General features: G+C 42.4%; 1 protein-coding gene across 4 annotated transcripts in view; it reads right to left on the bottom strand.

The window, feature by feature from the left end:
* Window positions 1–738: 738 nt before the first annotated feature.
* MPPED1 (metallophosphoesterase domain containing 1) overlaps window positions 739–18243 on the bottom strand; it is a 47734-nt gene continuing 30229 nt past the window's right edge. For all 4 annotated transcript variants that reach the window (XM_069952552.1, XM_069952537.1, XM_069952543.1 and 1 more), the window contains exons 5-7: window positions 7292–7407; window positions 3171–3284; window positions 739–1294 (exon numbers count right to left, since the gene is read on the bottom strand). In XM_069952552.1, coding sequence (XP_069808653.1) covers window positions 1176–1294; window positions 3171–3284; window positions 7292–7407 — 349 coding nt within the window. In that variant the 3' untranslated portion in view covers window positions 739–1175. The remainder of the gene's footprint in view (window positions 1295–3170; window positions 3285–7291; window positions 7408–18243) is intronic.

The raw sequence follows: 18243 nt of genomic DNA, 5'->3' as shown, positions 1-18243 counted from the left end.
TCTACATACATACATACATTGCTACTGTACTGATCTTGAGTATTTTACTCCAGAGCTGCACTCACTATTCTGCTGGTGGGGTCACGGTGTACATACATTACATTACTGATCCTGTACTCATCCTGAGTTACATCCTGTACTATACTCCAGAGCTGCACTCACTATTCTGCTGGTGGGGTCACTGTGTTACATACATTACATTACTGATCCTGAGTTACATCCTGTATAATACTCCAGAGTGGCACTCACTATTCTGCTGGTGGGGTCACTGTGTACATACATAACATTACATATCCTGTACTCATCCTGAGTTACATCCTGTATTATACTTCAGAGCTGCACTCACTATTCTGCTGGTGGGGTCACTGTGTACATACATAACATTACATATCCTGTACTCATCCTGAGTTACATCCTGTATTATACTCCAGAGCTGCATTCACTCTCAGCACAGGATAAGTAATGTATTTACAAAGTGCCTTAACTGGTTATATAGATTTGTTATATATGTACATTCTACATTTATGTTTTATGGTGTAAATATTATTTTTTTAAGGTGGACTTTTTTTTTTTTAAGGTGGACTTGCCCTTAAAAAAGGAGTCATTAATATTACAATCTCATTACTAATGCCTAAATGTGATATAAATCAGAATTACCGCTGAATCACTGAATTCTTTTATTTATATACAGAACCAAAAAAACATTGTAATAAGAGAAAAAAAAAAATTTGCATTCAGAATGAAAGAACAATTGGGGCCAACACAATAAACAGGAGCTGTGCTTGCAAAACAGGCGGCGACACCGGTGCCCCCAGCGAGACAAGGAGCGGAAATACTCATCAGAGTGGATAGAAAACAGTCTCCGTATATTTAACCTCTTAGTTGATGAGCAGCTGGTATAAGTGTATAAGAAGTCCCCGGCATCTTGAGGCATTTAATTTCCAATCATCTTATGGTTCCTATGAAAAACTTAGTTTTTTTTTACTGTGCTTTTATGTAGGAGTAGCAGCAGCATCAATCACATAGTGACAGGTGGAAATCTCTGACGTCGGTAAGGATTTTCATGCTCCTTCTGTCCTGCAAATCCCATAGCAGTAGTCAATATTCAGAGCTGGTGTATATGTGGTATCCATGGACCAGCTGAGGAGGAGGACGATGCTCGCGTGTTGCGTGAATCACGTGTTCCTCGGGTTCGGCAAGTCAATAACTATGGGAGGATTTACCGGCTGGTAATTGACAGTGCATATGGAGGCGTTGACGTAGGTAGTGGTTCCGTCAGCCATAACGCCATACCCTGTGACAAACAAAAAATTACAATACTATGGTTATGCTTGACTGTGTTAAAGGGGTAATCCTAAGATTCAATGTTATCTTCTATTCACAGGATTCAGGGGATCAGATCATAAAGGATCACAAGTACAAAGGTCAGTTGTCCTGGGAGTAAAGAGAGTGACAGTGCACATGTTTAGTGGTTGCTCCATTCATTGTCTATAGGTCTTTTAGAAGATGAATGGAGTGACAGTGCACATGTCCAGCAGCTGCTCTAATCATTGTTTATGGGTCTTGTAGAAGATGAATGGAGTGACAAGGCACATGTTCAGCAGCTGCTCCATTCATTTTCTAAGGTACTTGCAGAAGATGAATGACATGACAGTGCACATGTTTAGTGGATGCTCCATTTATTGTCTGTGGGACTTCTAGAAGATGAATGGTGTGACAGTGCACATATTTAGTGGCTGCTCCATTGTCTCTGGGACTTGTAGAAGATGAATGGAGTGACAGTTCACATGTTCAGCAACTGCTCCATTCATTTTCTATAGGACTTGTAGAAGATAAATGGAGTGACACTGTTCATGTTTAGTCACTGCTGCATGTATTGTCTATGGGACTTGTAGAAGATGAATGGAGTGACAGGGCACATGTTTAGTGACTGCTCTAATCATTGTCTATGGGGCTTGTAAAAGATAAATCGAATGACAGTGCACATGTTCAGCAGCTGCTCCATTTATTGCCTATGGGACTTGTAGAAGATGAATGGAGTGACTGCACATGTTCAGCCACTGTAACAGTGCACATGTTTAGTGGCTGCTCCATTCATTATCTGTGGGACTTCTAAAAGATGAATGGAGTGACAGTGCACATGTTCAACAGCTGTGCCATTCATTTTCTATGGGACTTGTAGAAGATGAATGGCATGACAGTGCACATGTTTAGTGGCTGCTCCATTCATTGTCTATGGGACTTTTTACTCCATTCATCTTCTACAAGTCCCAGAAACAATGAATGTAACAGCGGCTGAACATGTAGAAGATGAATGGAGTGACAGTGCACATGTTCAGCCTCTGCTCCATTCATTGTCTATGGGACTTGTAGAAGATGAATGGAGTGACAGTGCACATGTTCGGCAGCTGCTCCATCCATTGTCTATAAGACTTGTAGAAGATGAATGGAGTGACAGTGCACATGTTTAGTGGCTGCTCCATTCATTGTCTATAAGACTTGTAGAAGATGAATGGAGTGACAGTGCACATGTTTAGTGGCTGCTCCATTCATTGTCTATAAGACTTGTAGAAGATGAATGGAGTGACAGTGCACATGTTCAGCAGCTGCCTCATTCATTGTCTATTGGACTTGTAGAAGATCAATGGAGTGACAGTGCACATGTTCAGCAGCTGCTCCATTCATTGTCTATGGGGCTTGTAGAAGATGAATGGAGTGACAGTGCACATGTTTAGTGGCTGCTCCATTCATTGTCTATAAGACTTGTAGAAGATGAATGGAGTCACAGTGCACATGTTCAGCAGCTGCCTTATATATTGTCTATTGGACTTGTAGAAGATGAATGGAGTCACAATGCACATGTTCAGCCACTGCTCCATTTACTGTCTATGGGGCTTGTAAAAGATGAATGGAGTGACAGTGCACATGTTTAGTGGCTGCTCCATTCATTATCTAAGGATTTGTAGAAGAAGAATGGTGTGCACTGTCATTCTATTCACTTGGAGGACCACGACTTTTGTTCTTATGATTGGTGTTCAGACCTTCACCTATCTTTTGCATAGGTTGCTAAAGGGTCCATTATCACTTTAAGTCTGCATTTTGTTATAGAAAGGTTGCACTATATGGCGGTATGATCCAACCAGAATTGCTCAAACTTAACATCACTCTACCTTCATGTATGTGACCAAACACATGTAACCTCGGCTGGACCCTCCTCTGCACCGTGTTCAGTAACTCCACACATCCCACTCGCTGTAACTTCTTAGGAACCCAATCCAAGAATCCTGCAAGAGAAAATGTTAGATATAAAATATGTCACCAACATCTCAGAATAATATAGTGCAAATGTCACACTGGACGTGATGTCCTCTCTGCAGGCAGCGTGTTACATCACAGGGGGGTCCCTAGTGCAATAACTTGGCGTAGGGGAGAAATATTCTTTGGCTTATATTACAGTAAATCTTATCTATCATATCCTGCGTTATATCATCTATTAGGTCTATCACATTCTCCATTATATCCAGCAGCCAGGACAATAGTCAAAATATCCTGTATTCTGCATCAATCCTCCTGCCTCATGTCCATCATATCCTGCGTTACAGTATATTATCCACCATATTCTGCATCTATCATATCATCCATTATATCATCCATCATATTATGCATTATATCATCCACCATATTCTGCATCCATCATATCCTGCATTACAGTATATCATCCACCATATTCTGCATCTATAATATCATCCATTATATCATCCACCATATTCTACATCAACTATATCCATCCAACATAACACTGTTATATCATCCATCATATCCTGCATTATATCTTAGCATCCATTATAGTCATGCATCTTAATGTGCATTAAATCCTTCACCATATTCTGCATTATATCTGACATCCATCATATAATCTATCATATCCATATCCACCCCTTATCCTGTGCATTATATCATCCATCATATCCATCTCTTATCCTGTGCATTATACCATCCATCATATCCATCCCTTATCCTGTGCATTATACCATCCATTATATCCTGCATCATATCCTGTGCATTATACCATCCATCATATTCTGCATCATATCCATCTCTTATCCTGTGCATTATACCATCCATCATATCCATCCCTTATCCTGTGCATTGTACCATCCATCTCTTATCCTGCATCATATCCATCCCTTATCCTGTGCATTATACCATCCATCATATCCTGCATCATATCCATCTCTTATCCTGTGCATTGTACCATCCATCATATCCATCTCATATCCTGTGCATTATACCATCCATCATATCCATCCCTTATCCTGTGCATTATACCTTCCATCATATCCATCTCTTATCCTGTGCATTGTACCATCCATCATATCCTGCATCATATCCATCCCTTATCCTGTGCATTGTACCATCCATCATATCCTGCATCATATCCATCTCTTATACTGTGCATTATACCATCCATCATATCCATCCCTCATCCTGTGCATTGTACCATCCATCTCTTATCCTGCATCATATCCATCTCTTATCCTGTGCATTATACCATCCATCATATCCATCCCTTATCCTGTGCATTATACCATCCATCATATCCATCTCATATCCTGTGCATTATATCATCCATCTCTTATCCTGTGCATTATACCATCCATCATATCCATCTCTTATCCTGTGCATTATACCATCCATCATATCCATCTCTTATCCTGTGCATTATACCATCCATCATATCCATCCCTTATCCTGTGCATTATACCATCCATCATATCCATCCCTTATCCTGTGCATTGTACCATCCATCATATCCTGCATCATATCCATCTCTTATCCTGTGCATTATACCATCCATCATATCCATCTCTTATCCTGTGCATTATACCATCCATCATATCCATCCCTTAACCTGTGCATTGTACCATCCATCATATCCTGCATCATATCCATCTCATATCCTGTGCATTATACCATCCATCATATCCTGCATCATATCCATCTCATATCCTGTGCATTATACCATCCATCATATCCATCCCTTATCCTGTGCATTATACCATCCATCATATCCATCCCTTATCCTGTGCATTATACCATCCATCATATCCTGCATCCATCACATCCTGCATATTCATGCATATATAGCCATACTCCATATCCATAGGGGTTGTCCCTTTGCAGAATACTCTGTCAGGCCACAAGGGCATTTCATGAATATTATTTGCGCCCGTCATTATCACTAGACGGACGCCTTTTAGCGTTAAAATGACCGTCATCGCTGTCATTATAAGGTTGTGGGAACATAACCATATTCCAGTAATAGCAAACTTCACCAATTCACTGAATCAGTGGGGATCTGACCACTAAGACCCCCATCATTGGCCACAACAGGGGCTCCCATGTCACTGTTTAAATGGAGCCGGGGTTAGTTATGTGCATCTATAAGGTTGGAGGGAGCCGAGTGCAGCACTTTGTCATCTTTATCATCAGCCCATGAGTAGTGTTGAGCGGAGAGGCCAAACTGTTCGGGTTCGACAACATTCTCATTGGAGCCGCCACCAAGATCCCTGGTTATTCGATCATTTTCCCTGGTGGGGGATTGTATTCAGTGTCGGACTGGGGTATCTGGGGCCACCAGAGGAAATAATCCTGGGGGCCCGCAAATGAAGAATCAGTGAAAAACAACATGTCAGTCAGGGTTAGTGCAGGTTCTAAAGCTGGGGGCCCACCGGAGGATTCTCCGGTCTTCTGGTGGGCCAGTCCGGCACTGCTTGTATTTCATGGCGGACATTCCTATCAATATATTGCCTAGCTGAGACAATCACAAACATGGGGTATAAGAACCTACAGTAACGTTTTCATCCTCACAGTTTGCACCAGCGGTGTAAAGGTTAACTCTGTTCCGGATGACAGTCAGTCAGCACCGAGCAATTTCATCAGCGTCTTTTACATGCAGTAAATAGGATATAATTGTTCCCTGACAGTCTCCGTCCTATAGAATGAATCTCATTGGTTTTCTTTCTGCGCTTCCAAATTTATCATCTGCCTCAATAGCAGCTGCCATCGAGAGGAAGACTGAGAGATAAAAGCGGCAGAGGATCCGACCAGCCACTTCCTGGTATCACCGATCAATATGTCCGGGGGATTGGGATGCTCTGGTGCCGATGGCGGAGCACGGACTGTACAGTCATCAGCCATAACATAAAAAGAACAAAAACACCAGTCTAATACAATGTCTGTCCCCTTGTGCCATCAAGACCTCTATGGCCCACCGAGACCTGGACCCCATAGATCTGTAGTGTCTGGTAGAAGATCCTGTGCGGTGTGAGGTGCGGCCTCCATGGATGGGTCTTGTTTCTCCAGCACATCCCACACATGATGGATTAGACTGAGATCTGGGGAATCTGGAGGACGAGTCACCACCTTGATCTCTTTGCCCTGAACAATGGCTGCAGTGTGGCCCCCGGGGCCTTATCCATCACATACATTAGGGGGTCCCACTACCATGAAGGGGGGACTAGGTGTGTACAATGGTCAAGGTAGGTGGTCGGTGTCACAGTTACATCCACATGATGCCAGGACAAAAGGTCTCCAACACAACATTGCCCATCACACTGGCCCCGCCATCTTGTCTTCTTCCCATAATGCATCCTGGTGCCATCTCCTTCCCAGGTAAGTGATGACCACACACACCTGGCCGTCCACATGATGTAATTCATTACACCAGTCTTCTTTTCAATTGATCCATGGTCCAGTTCTTTAGGCCGTAGACAAGGGCCAGCATGGGCGCTCTGACCAGTCTGTGAGTACATAGACCCCCTAACGTTGTGTAATCTGACCCTGTTTTCCCCATCAATAGACGACTGGCTCATAGCATATCCAGAGTGGTCGGTCATATTGGGTGTTCCTGGTATGTAGGGGTTAGTATCGAGCAAAAGTGATCCTTGACCCTGATGGTTGGCCTTTCTTGGACCACATTTGGTCGGTACTAACGACCACATACCAGGTACACCCAATAAGACCAACCACTCTGGATATGCTGTAACCCAGTCATCTATCCATCCATTCATCTCTTGTCAGGGTCACGCTATTCCTTACACTTGCCCATTTTTTCTTCTTTAACTTTAAGACCTTATGGCATCCCAAAATATCCCACCAATGATAGGCACCATTGTCACCAGATAATCCATGTTGGGGCCCCCTAGGCACCTTTGTACCCCCTATATCTGTGCCCTGGGGGAAAAATTTTGAAATTATTGGTGATTTTTGTGACTTTTCAGTCTCTTACCAAGGGGCGGCCCATGTGTTATGAGGATGTCCGTGCCTTCGGGTATGAGGTTCCACTTGTCTAACAAGGCCTGACCGCGAGGGAGGTTAAATCCCCATCCACAGAACCAGGGCTGCCTGCAAAAGAACATGTAGTCAGAATGTGTTATCCAAAGGAAGCTTTTTTAAAGGGCATGTCTACTGGATTTTTATTCTGGACAACCCCTGCAAAAAAGGCTTTTATGGCATGTATGGCATATACACATGAGAGATGTGGTTCCCACTCCTGGGACCAGCACCTATCCTGATGTCAAGGGTGGGCCCCCTTTAACCACAATTAGTCAGGAGGTTGAAAATAGCCGAATGAGCAGTTTACATAACTATAGAAGTTAATGGGAGTTATGGAAACAGTATAGGAGTCCTCGATCTTGAGGTAGGTGCAGGACCCAAAGTTGGGATCTGCATAAAAATTTATTTGGAGTTGACAACCAATAAGATTCAGTTTCTCACATTTGTGCTCTAAGCTTAATCATAAAAGCAGCTTCCTGATTGGTCGTTCAGCGCCGCACCTAAAAAACCTCATAATCACCCCGACGTGCATCGCATAATTTCACATCTTCATCATGGCCTCGTCCTTAAAATATTTAAAGATTTGGCCTCAAACCAAGAAGGAAAGACGCGAGGAGCTGAATATTCCCAATCTCACCCTAAGAAATTTGCCATTCTCTTCTGAGGTAACCATTCGAATACATTTCATACGCAGAATGATGGTTGCCATGGAAACCATCGAAAATTTCTCTCCTCAGAAACAGATGTCTCATTTAGTGGAAAATTAGAATGTAAAAAATAAAAATAAAAACCCAGGGGAAAATTAATGCAAACTTTACCTATAGTGTGAGGTCTGCTGTAAAGCGCGGGCGACGGCGAGCAAAAACTAGTCGGAGTGTGCAGCGATAGGTGTTATTTTCCGGTAACCTTCATATTTATTGCCTATTAACCCCAATGATAGCTCCTGGGAGGCCCGGATTATGGCGCATGGCCTGAGGCAAAGTATTAGTAATCCCTATTGACTTCTTATTGCTCTAATGATCGTCTCCATTTATTGTAAGGAGGTCGTTCCCAGACACCGAGCCACGGCCACTCACAGACAGCATGTACTGTCATTGGGGCCACCTCTGGACCCCCCTATATGGAGGCCATTGGGGGACAAAACCACATGGCTGTTATAGGGACGCTGTTATACAGCACACTCTTATGGGGCGATCAATAATAAACGTAAATAAGCAGCAATCTGCTAGATCGGCACTCGTCTGCTGGGTCTATTACATGGCTCGATTATCGTTTAGCAAGGGCTTTATGGACATCGTTAACGATGTCCGTGCAGGCCTTGCCCTAAACTGTTCGTACTTTATCAAACTGGTGCAAAGTATAATTGTCTTAGTTGCCCCTAGCAACCAATCAGATTCCACCTTTCATTTTCCAAAGAGTCTGTGAGGAATGAAAGGTGGAATCTGATTGGTTGCTAGGGGCAACTGGGCCTGTTTCACTTTACACCATGTTTGATAAATCTCCCCCTAAGATTTTAGTATACAAATTTCTTAATGTGTCTCATGGCCTTAGTAAATTTGTTGGGTTTTTCACATTATAAAACTAAACCAGCCACACCAGAGATGGCCGATTAAATAAATGGAAAACCTGTCAAAAATGATGGTTTGTTTGATAAATATGTCGGTTATGACGGGTTTTAAAGGGACACGCCCACTTTTCCGTTTTAAAGCACAGAATGACAGGCGTGTCGGTTTGTAGAGATGTTTTTGGTGGACAATATTAGTAAATGTGGTGAAACGAGAAACCGACAGGGAAAAAACTAGTAAAAAATGTCAATTTGATGACAGAAACACGTTATTAAATCAGGGCCATTGTTTTGGGGTCATCTGTCACTGAAACACATTTATGGGAGCATGACTGACACATTGATGGGGACAACCATGGCTGACACACTTGTTATGGGGGTAACTGTGGCTGTTTGCTGGGCACCTGTGACTTACACACTGTCAGTGGGGCAATTAAGGATAACACATTGTTATACGGACTGTAGCTGACACATTTTATAGTAGATATACATGGCTGACACACTGTTATAGGGGCACCATAGATAGATAGATAGATAGATAGATAGATAGATAGATAGATAGATAGGAGATAGATAGATAGATAGATAGATAGATAGATAGATAGATAGATAGATAGATAGATAGGAGATAGATAGATAGATAGATAGATAGGAGATAGATAGATAGATAGATAGATAGATAGATAGGCGATAGATAGCTAGCTAGATAGGAGATAGATAGATAGATAGATAGGAGATAGATAGATAGATAGATAGATAGGAGATAGATAGATAGATAGATAGATAGATAGATAGATAGATAGATAGATAGGAGATAGATAGGAGATAGATAGATAGATAGATAGATAGATAGATAGATAGATAGATAGAAAGGAGATAGATAGATAGATAGATAGATAGATAGATAGATAGATAGGAGATAGATAGATAGATAGATAGATAGATAGATAGGAGATAGATAGATAGAAAGGAGATAGATAGATAGATAGGAGATAGATAGATAGATAGGAGATAGATAGATAGATAGATAGATAGATAGATAGATAGATAGATAGATAGATAGATAGATAGGAGATAGATAGATAGATAGATAGATAGATAGATAGATAGGCGATAGATAGCTAGCTAGATAGGAGATAGATAGATAGATAGATAGGAGATAGATAGATAGATAGATAGATAGGAGATAGATAGATAGATAGATAGATAGATAGATAGATAGATAGGAGATAGATAGGAGATAGATAGATAGATAGATAGATAGATAGATAGATAGATAGATAGAAAGGAGATAGATAGATAGATAGATAGATAGATAGATAGATAGATAGATAGGAGATAGATAGATAGATAGATAGATAGATAGGAGATAGATAGATAGAAAGGAGATAGATAGATAGATAGATAGATAGATAGATAGATAGATAGATAGGAGATAGATAGATAGATAGGAGATAGATAGATAGATAGATAGATAGATAGGAGATAGATAGATAGATAGATAGATAGATAGATAGATAGATAATAGATAGATAGATAGGTAGATAGATAGATAGATAGATAGGAGATAGATAGATAGGAGATAGATAGATAGGAGATAGATAGATAGATAGATAGATAGATAGATAGATAGATAGATTGGAGATAGGAGATAGATAGATAGATAGATAGATAGATAGATAGATAGATAGATTGGAGATAGATAGATATAACACATACACCGGGAGCTTGCCCTACATATACAGTACTTTAACATACACTTCAAGCACAATGTGAACCTACCCTACGGGGAATTATAGTAATACAATATACAATACTGTCAATCATGACCTCACCACGGAAATTTTCCTGATGTACCGTGAGACATTTTGTACATACTTCCCATAGCCGAGACAAATTGACTCAAATAATTTATATATTCATCTCAATTTACTTCCACATTAACAGCGGCACTCAGTGACCTCAGTGATGGCAGTGGAGGCAGGTGGCAGCTAGCTGTGTACAGTATATGCATAGATGTCAGCGGAGAGATTGCGGCAAGCGTCACGGTTATTCCCACTTGTAGCAGATAAACCCCAGTAATCAGGACATAACCCCCCGCTGTGTGCGGACGCTGCTGCAGGCTAAATGAGATTTGTCAGTCACTCAGAAGGAACGCGGCCGCCATACCCAGCACTTACACCTGATCACTCCTAGGCATCAATCTGAAAACTAACTGGTGGAACAGTGAAACTTTTCCCTGAGAGATAAAATTATATCTGGTATTCTATACAAAAATATAAAAGTGTAAAAACAGTATAAGAGCTGAAAATGTTAGCAACAATAGTGCAGCTATTGCAGTGCCATCCACAGTACCATCTACAGTTTCCTATTGTGGTGTCCCACCACGGGTGTTTCTAGTCTGAGCACCCCTCACAAAAGCCTTGTATTTCGAAAGTAAAGTGGTGACGAAGTTATGTACAAGTTTTGCCACTAGATGTCAGTAGTATGTATATTTCTGTATATATTGCACAGCTGCGATCATTCAAGGGTTACTGTATTGTATTTTGTGATTCTGTACACCTATGAGTGATGCTGTACTTTTTCTACCTATCTCTATTCTTTTCTCTTTTATGCCCTCTCTTCTCCACCACTCACAGAGGTTGTTACATACACCCTGCAGGAAGTAGTCATATGGGGAGAGGAAGTGTAGATCCACACTTAGTCAGTAACTCTTTGATTCTCAGTGGAGCAAGACACCCAGATCAGGCATCCTTGCTGAACTGAGCCAGGAGCCTGGCTCTGCCAGGTTCCCTGTCCGGGACAGACCAGCTGTAGTGTACAGACAAGTATGGAGAACACAGAGACATTAAAGTAACATGTATAGTCAAGATCCAGTGCTAAACACTTAAAGGTAGGACAAGTCAGAGGACACCCCCCCCCCCCCCAACCTACGCCATTAACATCTCTAAAGATGCAGGACAGTATCCTAGACTGAGCAACTTATCCGGATAGAGCAAAGCTACCGCAAAGGTCTGTGTACTCTATCTTGCAGCGCAGGTGACACTGGATAATATTAGACACTTAGCTCAACTCAGGTAACCAAGGTCACCCTTTAGGACGAGTAACTCGACATTACGGGGCAGAAGGTGGTTTATAGCAACAAAGGTCGAAACACGGACACAAGTATTCTTCTTTTTTCAAGCATTCTTCTCAAGTATTCTTCTTCTACTAAAGTTCTGGCAGAGCACACTACTAAATTGGGTTGGGACTCTCACAACAAACTCCTCCCTACTCCTCTGAACTCTCTACTCTTCTCAGCACGCAACCAAGTCAGCACTGCTATTCTACTCTCTACCTCAGCAATTCTCAGTACAGATCCAGTGAAAGCAAGTCTGTATTAGTCTTGTATTATTCGCCTGTATTACCAGAGACTTGCCAGTAATGGAAAAGCTTATTTAATCTACTGGGACTCAGTGATCATCGCACCAGCACCTACACACAAGCTTCACCGTCTTTGGGTCATCTCCCCTTTCTTTGGGTGCCAGTACCGACAGTCCGGGTGGGTCACATCTCCACTTTGTACCACCGTGATAAGAGCCCAAGGGACCCATCACAGCCCAGCAGGTCACCGACCATTGGGGATCAATAAAGCCAGCCACACACTAAAAGCAAGTATACCATGACACCTGTGTGCTGAGTTAGCACTGGTGTCAAGACAACATCCTAACTGGCTGAGCTATACTCCATCCACCAACCACCATAGACGTGGCGTCACACATCACCATCTAGCAAGTGACCGGTCGCAGTGGAACTACACCATGATAGTGTCATCCACAGTGACACATGACGCTGCCATTCATAGTGCCCTATGACAGTGCCATCCACAATGCCTCATGATAGTGCCATCCAAAGTGACACATGATGGTGCCATCCACAATGCCTCATGATAGTGCCATCCAAAGTGACACATGATGGTGCCATCTACAGTGCCCCATGATGGTGCCATCCAAAGTGACACATGATGGTGCCATCTTCAGTGCCCCATGATGGTGCCATCCAAAGTGTCTGCATGACAGTGCTATCCACAGTGTAACCAGACAGGGTTAACCAATACAAATTTTAGACTCCTAAGCCCACATAACACTACCAGTGCCTCTAGAACAATAGCAACTACTTCCAAAGTACTGCAAATCCTCAACTAGACACAATGAACCATAGTTACAGGCACCTATGATCACAGTATAAGACATATTACCACCATAACAGCATCAAAGTGCCCCATAACAATATAAGGCATAATATCATACATAGTGCCACTATAACAGCATCAGCCATAGCACCACTATAACAGCATCAGACATAGTGCCACCATAACAGCATTAGACATAGCACCACCATAACAACAACAGACATAGTGCCACCATAACAGTATCAGACATAGCACCACCATAAAAGCATCAGACATAGCGCCGCCATAACAATATCAGACATAGCACCACCATAACATCATCAGACATAGCGCCACCATACCAGTATCAAACATAGCACCACCATAACAGCATCAAAATGCCCCATAACAATATCAGATATAGCGCCTTCTATAACAGCATCAGACATAGTGCCACCATAACAGCATCAAACATAGCTCCACCATAACAGCATCAGCCATAGTGCCACCATAACAGCATCAGTCATAGTGCCACCATAACAGCATCAGTCATAGTGCCACCATAACAGCATCAGCCATAGTAACACCATAACAGCATCAGACATAGCGCCACGATAACAGCATCAGACATAGCGCCACCATAACAGCATCAGACATAGCGCCACCATAACAGCATCAGCCATAGTGCCACCATAACAGCATCAGAAAAAAAGGAAAAATTGGCCGCATATCTATGACTCTGTTCACACTGCAGGTTGCATGCTGCTCATGGTTTAAGTACAGACAAAAAAACAGAAGGTGCAGCAGCAACCCACAGGTGCAAGGGCTTACCGTATATACTCCTCCCAGCTTACACACGGCAAACACCTGCTCTGTAGATATTAAAAAATGTGGATCTTAGCAAACTATTTGATCAAACAGAGTGTACCATGTCGCCACGTTAAGGCGTCCTTGAGACATGGTCCCTACTCTAGCATTTTCACACAAATAGTTTGCTAAGATCCTCGTTTTTTAATATCTACAGAGCAGGTGTTTACCGTGTGTACGCTGAGAGGAGTATATACGGTAAGCATGCAACCTGCAGTGTGAATAGAGTCATAGATGTGCGGCCAATTTTTCCTTTTTTTCTGTTGAATGTGGGGGGTGTGGCTACCTCCTATTGGCTTGCACTCCACCCATGTCCCAAGGCTGCTATAAAAGAGATCATTTGGCTCCTATCTGCCCAGTTGTAGGCTTATTCAGCCCAGAAGAGGCCATTGCTAGTGTGAAAATGCTAGAGTAGGGACCGTGTCTCGAGGACGCCTTAACGTGGCGACATGGTACACTCTGTTTGATCAAATAGTTTGCTAAGATCCTCATTTTTTAATATCTACAGAGCAGGTGTTTGCCGTGTGTACGCTGGGAGGAGTATATACGGTAAGCCCTTGCACCTGTGGGTTGCTGCTGCACCTTCTGTTTTTTTTACCATAACAGCATCAGTCATAGTGCCCCCTATAACAACACCCATCTCTCCTGATCCCCCCACAAACATGAATGTTTGTCTCCATCGTGTATTCATGTATTACAGATGGAGAGAGGATGGGTAAGCCACTCTACTGGTGATGGATAATCTCTCTAAGAAAAAAGGGATTGGGCAGTTGAAATCCAACATGTCCAATTCTTCTCTTCTCCATCATCATCTGTCCAACTTTTGGCCAAGAGGCTGTAAAAATTGGCAGATGACTTTGCTCTGTAGACTGGGGCAGAGTCATCAGAGTCACTTCAGTAATATTAGATATCAACTCCACTGTACTGCTGGAGGCCTTGATAAGGCAGAATAGTCACACCACACCATATAATGGTTGTCCCTCTCCCGACCTGACTATATACGTCAAAGATGAATTTTCATGTCTCCTCTATGGAGAAGGAAAGCGGTAGGCGGCAGCCAGAGAGCTATGGCAGCGGCTTTCCTGACAGGCTTTAGTCTAAGGTGTGTGAACACCTTTACTTCCTGTATAAGTCTCTGGACACTTGCATGCCCGATCATTGCAGCTTGCCACAAAGCACACCCCTCCTGCTGCGCTGTCTTATGGGGAAGACAGCCACTTCTAAAGCATTTACTGTAATAAAAAAAGCCACAGGGATTTGTATGAAGCCGACAGAGACTTTGAATTGAAAACCTACAAAAAAAAAGACGACTTTGTCAAGGAAGGTAATAAGTCACAGATCGACTCCGACTGATTGAAAAATTTACAGAGAAATTTTTCATAACGGGAGAAAAAAATAAATAAAAAATAAGGAAATTTCCATATTTATTTGTCATGTTCTCAAGTTGCCGCCGGGGCCATTGTGACTCCTGTGGAAACAGATTCCCTATTGAAGTAAGTAATCTGGAAAACAATTTACTTCCAGATAGCTGAATCCTTTCTTTATTAGGCCGGCACTCCGGGTGGCTGCCATCCTTCCCCTGTTTACTGTATATAACGACGAGCTTGTCTGAACAGACACCCATATTCGTTTGTTTTATTGGCAAAGAAATGGAAAGAAGGAAAAAAAGACTAGTAAAAACAACCCTATGGGGGAGATTAATCCAACATGGTGTAAAGTGAAACTGACTCAGTTGCCCCTAGCAACCAATCAGATTCCACCTTTCATTCCTCACAGACTCTTTGGAAAATGAAAGGTGGAATCTAATTGGTTGCTAGGGGCAACTGAGCCAGTTTCACTTTACACCATGTTTGATAAATCTCCCCCTATGGGTATATCTTATGAGGCTATAGCAGGGATGGGGAACCTTCGGCCCTTCAGACGGTGCAAAACTACGATTCCCATCATGCCCGGACAGCCGAAGGCTGTCCGGGCATGATGGGAATTGTAGTTTTGCACCAGCTGGAGGGCCGAAGGTTCCCCAGCCCTAGGCTATATGGACATCCCAATGGAGAGATTCTCCCCCAGCTGTCAATGCATCTAATGTTCGCTTGTAATACAAAATTTCTCCTGCAGGGGGCAATGTTTTCTCCCGTAAAATAAGCTGTATGCCATCTGGCTGAGATACCAAAAAATCTTTTTCTTTTAACAACTGGCTTCAGAAAGTTATATAGATTTATAATTTACTTCTATTAAAAAAATCTCCAGTTTTCCAGTACTTATCAGCTGCTGTATGTCCTGCAGGAAGTGGTGTATTCTTTCCAGTCTGCTGCCACCTCTGTCCATGTCAAGAACTGTCCAGAGCAGTAGTAAATCCCCATAGAAAACCTTTCCTGCTCTGGACAGTTCCTGACATGGACAGAGGTGGCAGCAGACTGGAAAGAATACACCACTTCCTGCAGGACATACAGCAGCTGATAAGTACTGGAAGACTGGAGATTTTTTTTTTAAATAGAAGTAAATTACAAATCTGTATAACTTTCTGAAACCAGTTTAATTTAAAAGAAAAAGATTTTTTTGCTGGAGTACCCCTTTAAGGCAAAAGCATCATCTCTTCTGCCAAGTTTTAAATGTTATATTAAGCCAGGGGGAGAATGAATAGGACCATATATGTTGTCACCCACTTGTCATGATTAGATTAGTATTTCCTTGCACTTAAAGGGGTACCCTGGAGAAAAAATACAGATGATACAGATTCGTAATTTACTTCTATTAAAAAAATCTCCATTCTTCCAGTACCTATCAGCTTCTCTATGTCCTGCAGGAAGTGATGTATTCTTTCCAGTCTGCTGCCACCTCTGTCCCTGTCAGGAATTGTCCAGAGCAGGAGAGGATTTCTATGGGGATTTGCTTCTGCTCTGGACAGTTCCTGACATGGACAGAGGTGGCAGCAGAGAGAGCTGTGTCAGACTGGAAAGAATACACCACTTCTTGCAGGACATACAGCAGCTGATAAGTACTGGAAGACTGGAGATTTTTTTTTAATAGCAGTAATTTATAAATCTATAAAACTTTGACACCACTTGAAAGAAAAAAAAGCCTTAGTATCCCTTTAAGAGGTAAACCAGTGATGTAAAGAGCCACTGTGTCATACTTAATCTCCTCTGTGATGGCGCTGCAGGAAAATTGCGTAAATTATTTAGGATTCTCATGTATTCGCCACTAGAGGGCATTTACAATGTGGTTACGAGGAGTGTCTCTCTGTCTGGAGAACCTGCCCTGCTTTATACAGAGAGCCTAATGATATTAGTGAACACTGTGTAATGCTTCATTTCACCAGCGGAGGCGCTGCTGGGACAATGAATACTTACTGCCAAGTTCCAGTACAACTGATCGCTGGAGGTCACAGCAGGGGGGGGGGGGACACTTTGGGATCGACTGTTAAATTACCACCTTTATAAACATAGAGAGTACAGTATTGAAGGGGTGACATCACCCATGCCTCTCCTACCTTTCTTATACATTATTTCCCTATTAGGCTATGCTCACACAACATACGGACAACGCCCGTTGTTTGGCACTCAGAAACAACAGCCGTTGCATTGAAAATTGCATTGAAATCAATGCACAACAGCCGGAAATAATTGACGTCAATTATTTCAATGGTCGTATCAAACAACCGCCATTGTTCAATACATTGTGTGAACAACGGCCGCGTTTTGCATTGACTTCAATTCAACACATTTCACTATAAAAAGAACAGCTATTTATCAAAATTAAAAACAAAGGCCGTTCTTTTTATAGAATGTACTTTGTGTGAACATAGCCTAAGGGTTCATTCACACGTACAGGATCCGCAGCAGATTTGATGCTGTGTCCACTTATTTAGATCTGCAGCATAAAATCCGCTGCGATACGCTGTGTGTGAACGCACCCTTAAAGTTCATCGCAGACAATAGAGTGGGTGAGCATGTAACACGGCTCCTAAAGTTAGTGTAGCTCCTGTTTCCAATGGACAAGTCCAGTAATGCAGGGGAGACATCACTTGTGCCTCCTCTGCCAGTCTTAGGCCATTTTCACACTACGTAATACACCAGCCGCTCTGTGACCTGGTCGTGTCACAGAACCACGGAACGGCCAGTAAGCTTCAATTCTATTGAATTGGGATGCGGGTGCATCGGCCGCATCCCAATTCACCATTGAACACAATGGAGAGTGCGGCCGGAGCAGCACCCTCCATCGTGTGACCTGTCCGGCTTGTGCGGCTGCTATTCAATGAATGTGTATACACTCCAGCCGGGATCCCATTAATTTTCCATTGAAAGTATTTTTTTAATTAATCACG

This window comes from Dendropsophus ebraccatus, chromosome 1 (assembly GCF_027789765.1).
Source record: "Dendropsophus ebraccatus isolate aDenEbr1 chromosome 1, aDenEbr1.pat, whole genome shotgun sequence".
Classification (NCBI taxonomy): domain Eukaryota; kingdom Metazoa; phylum Chordata; class Amphibia; order Anura; family Hylidae; genus Dendropsophus; species Dendropsophus ebraccatus.
Note: the sequence above shows the minus strand (reverse complement) of the source record. Positions and strands in the feature narration are given on the sequence as shown.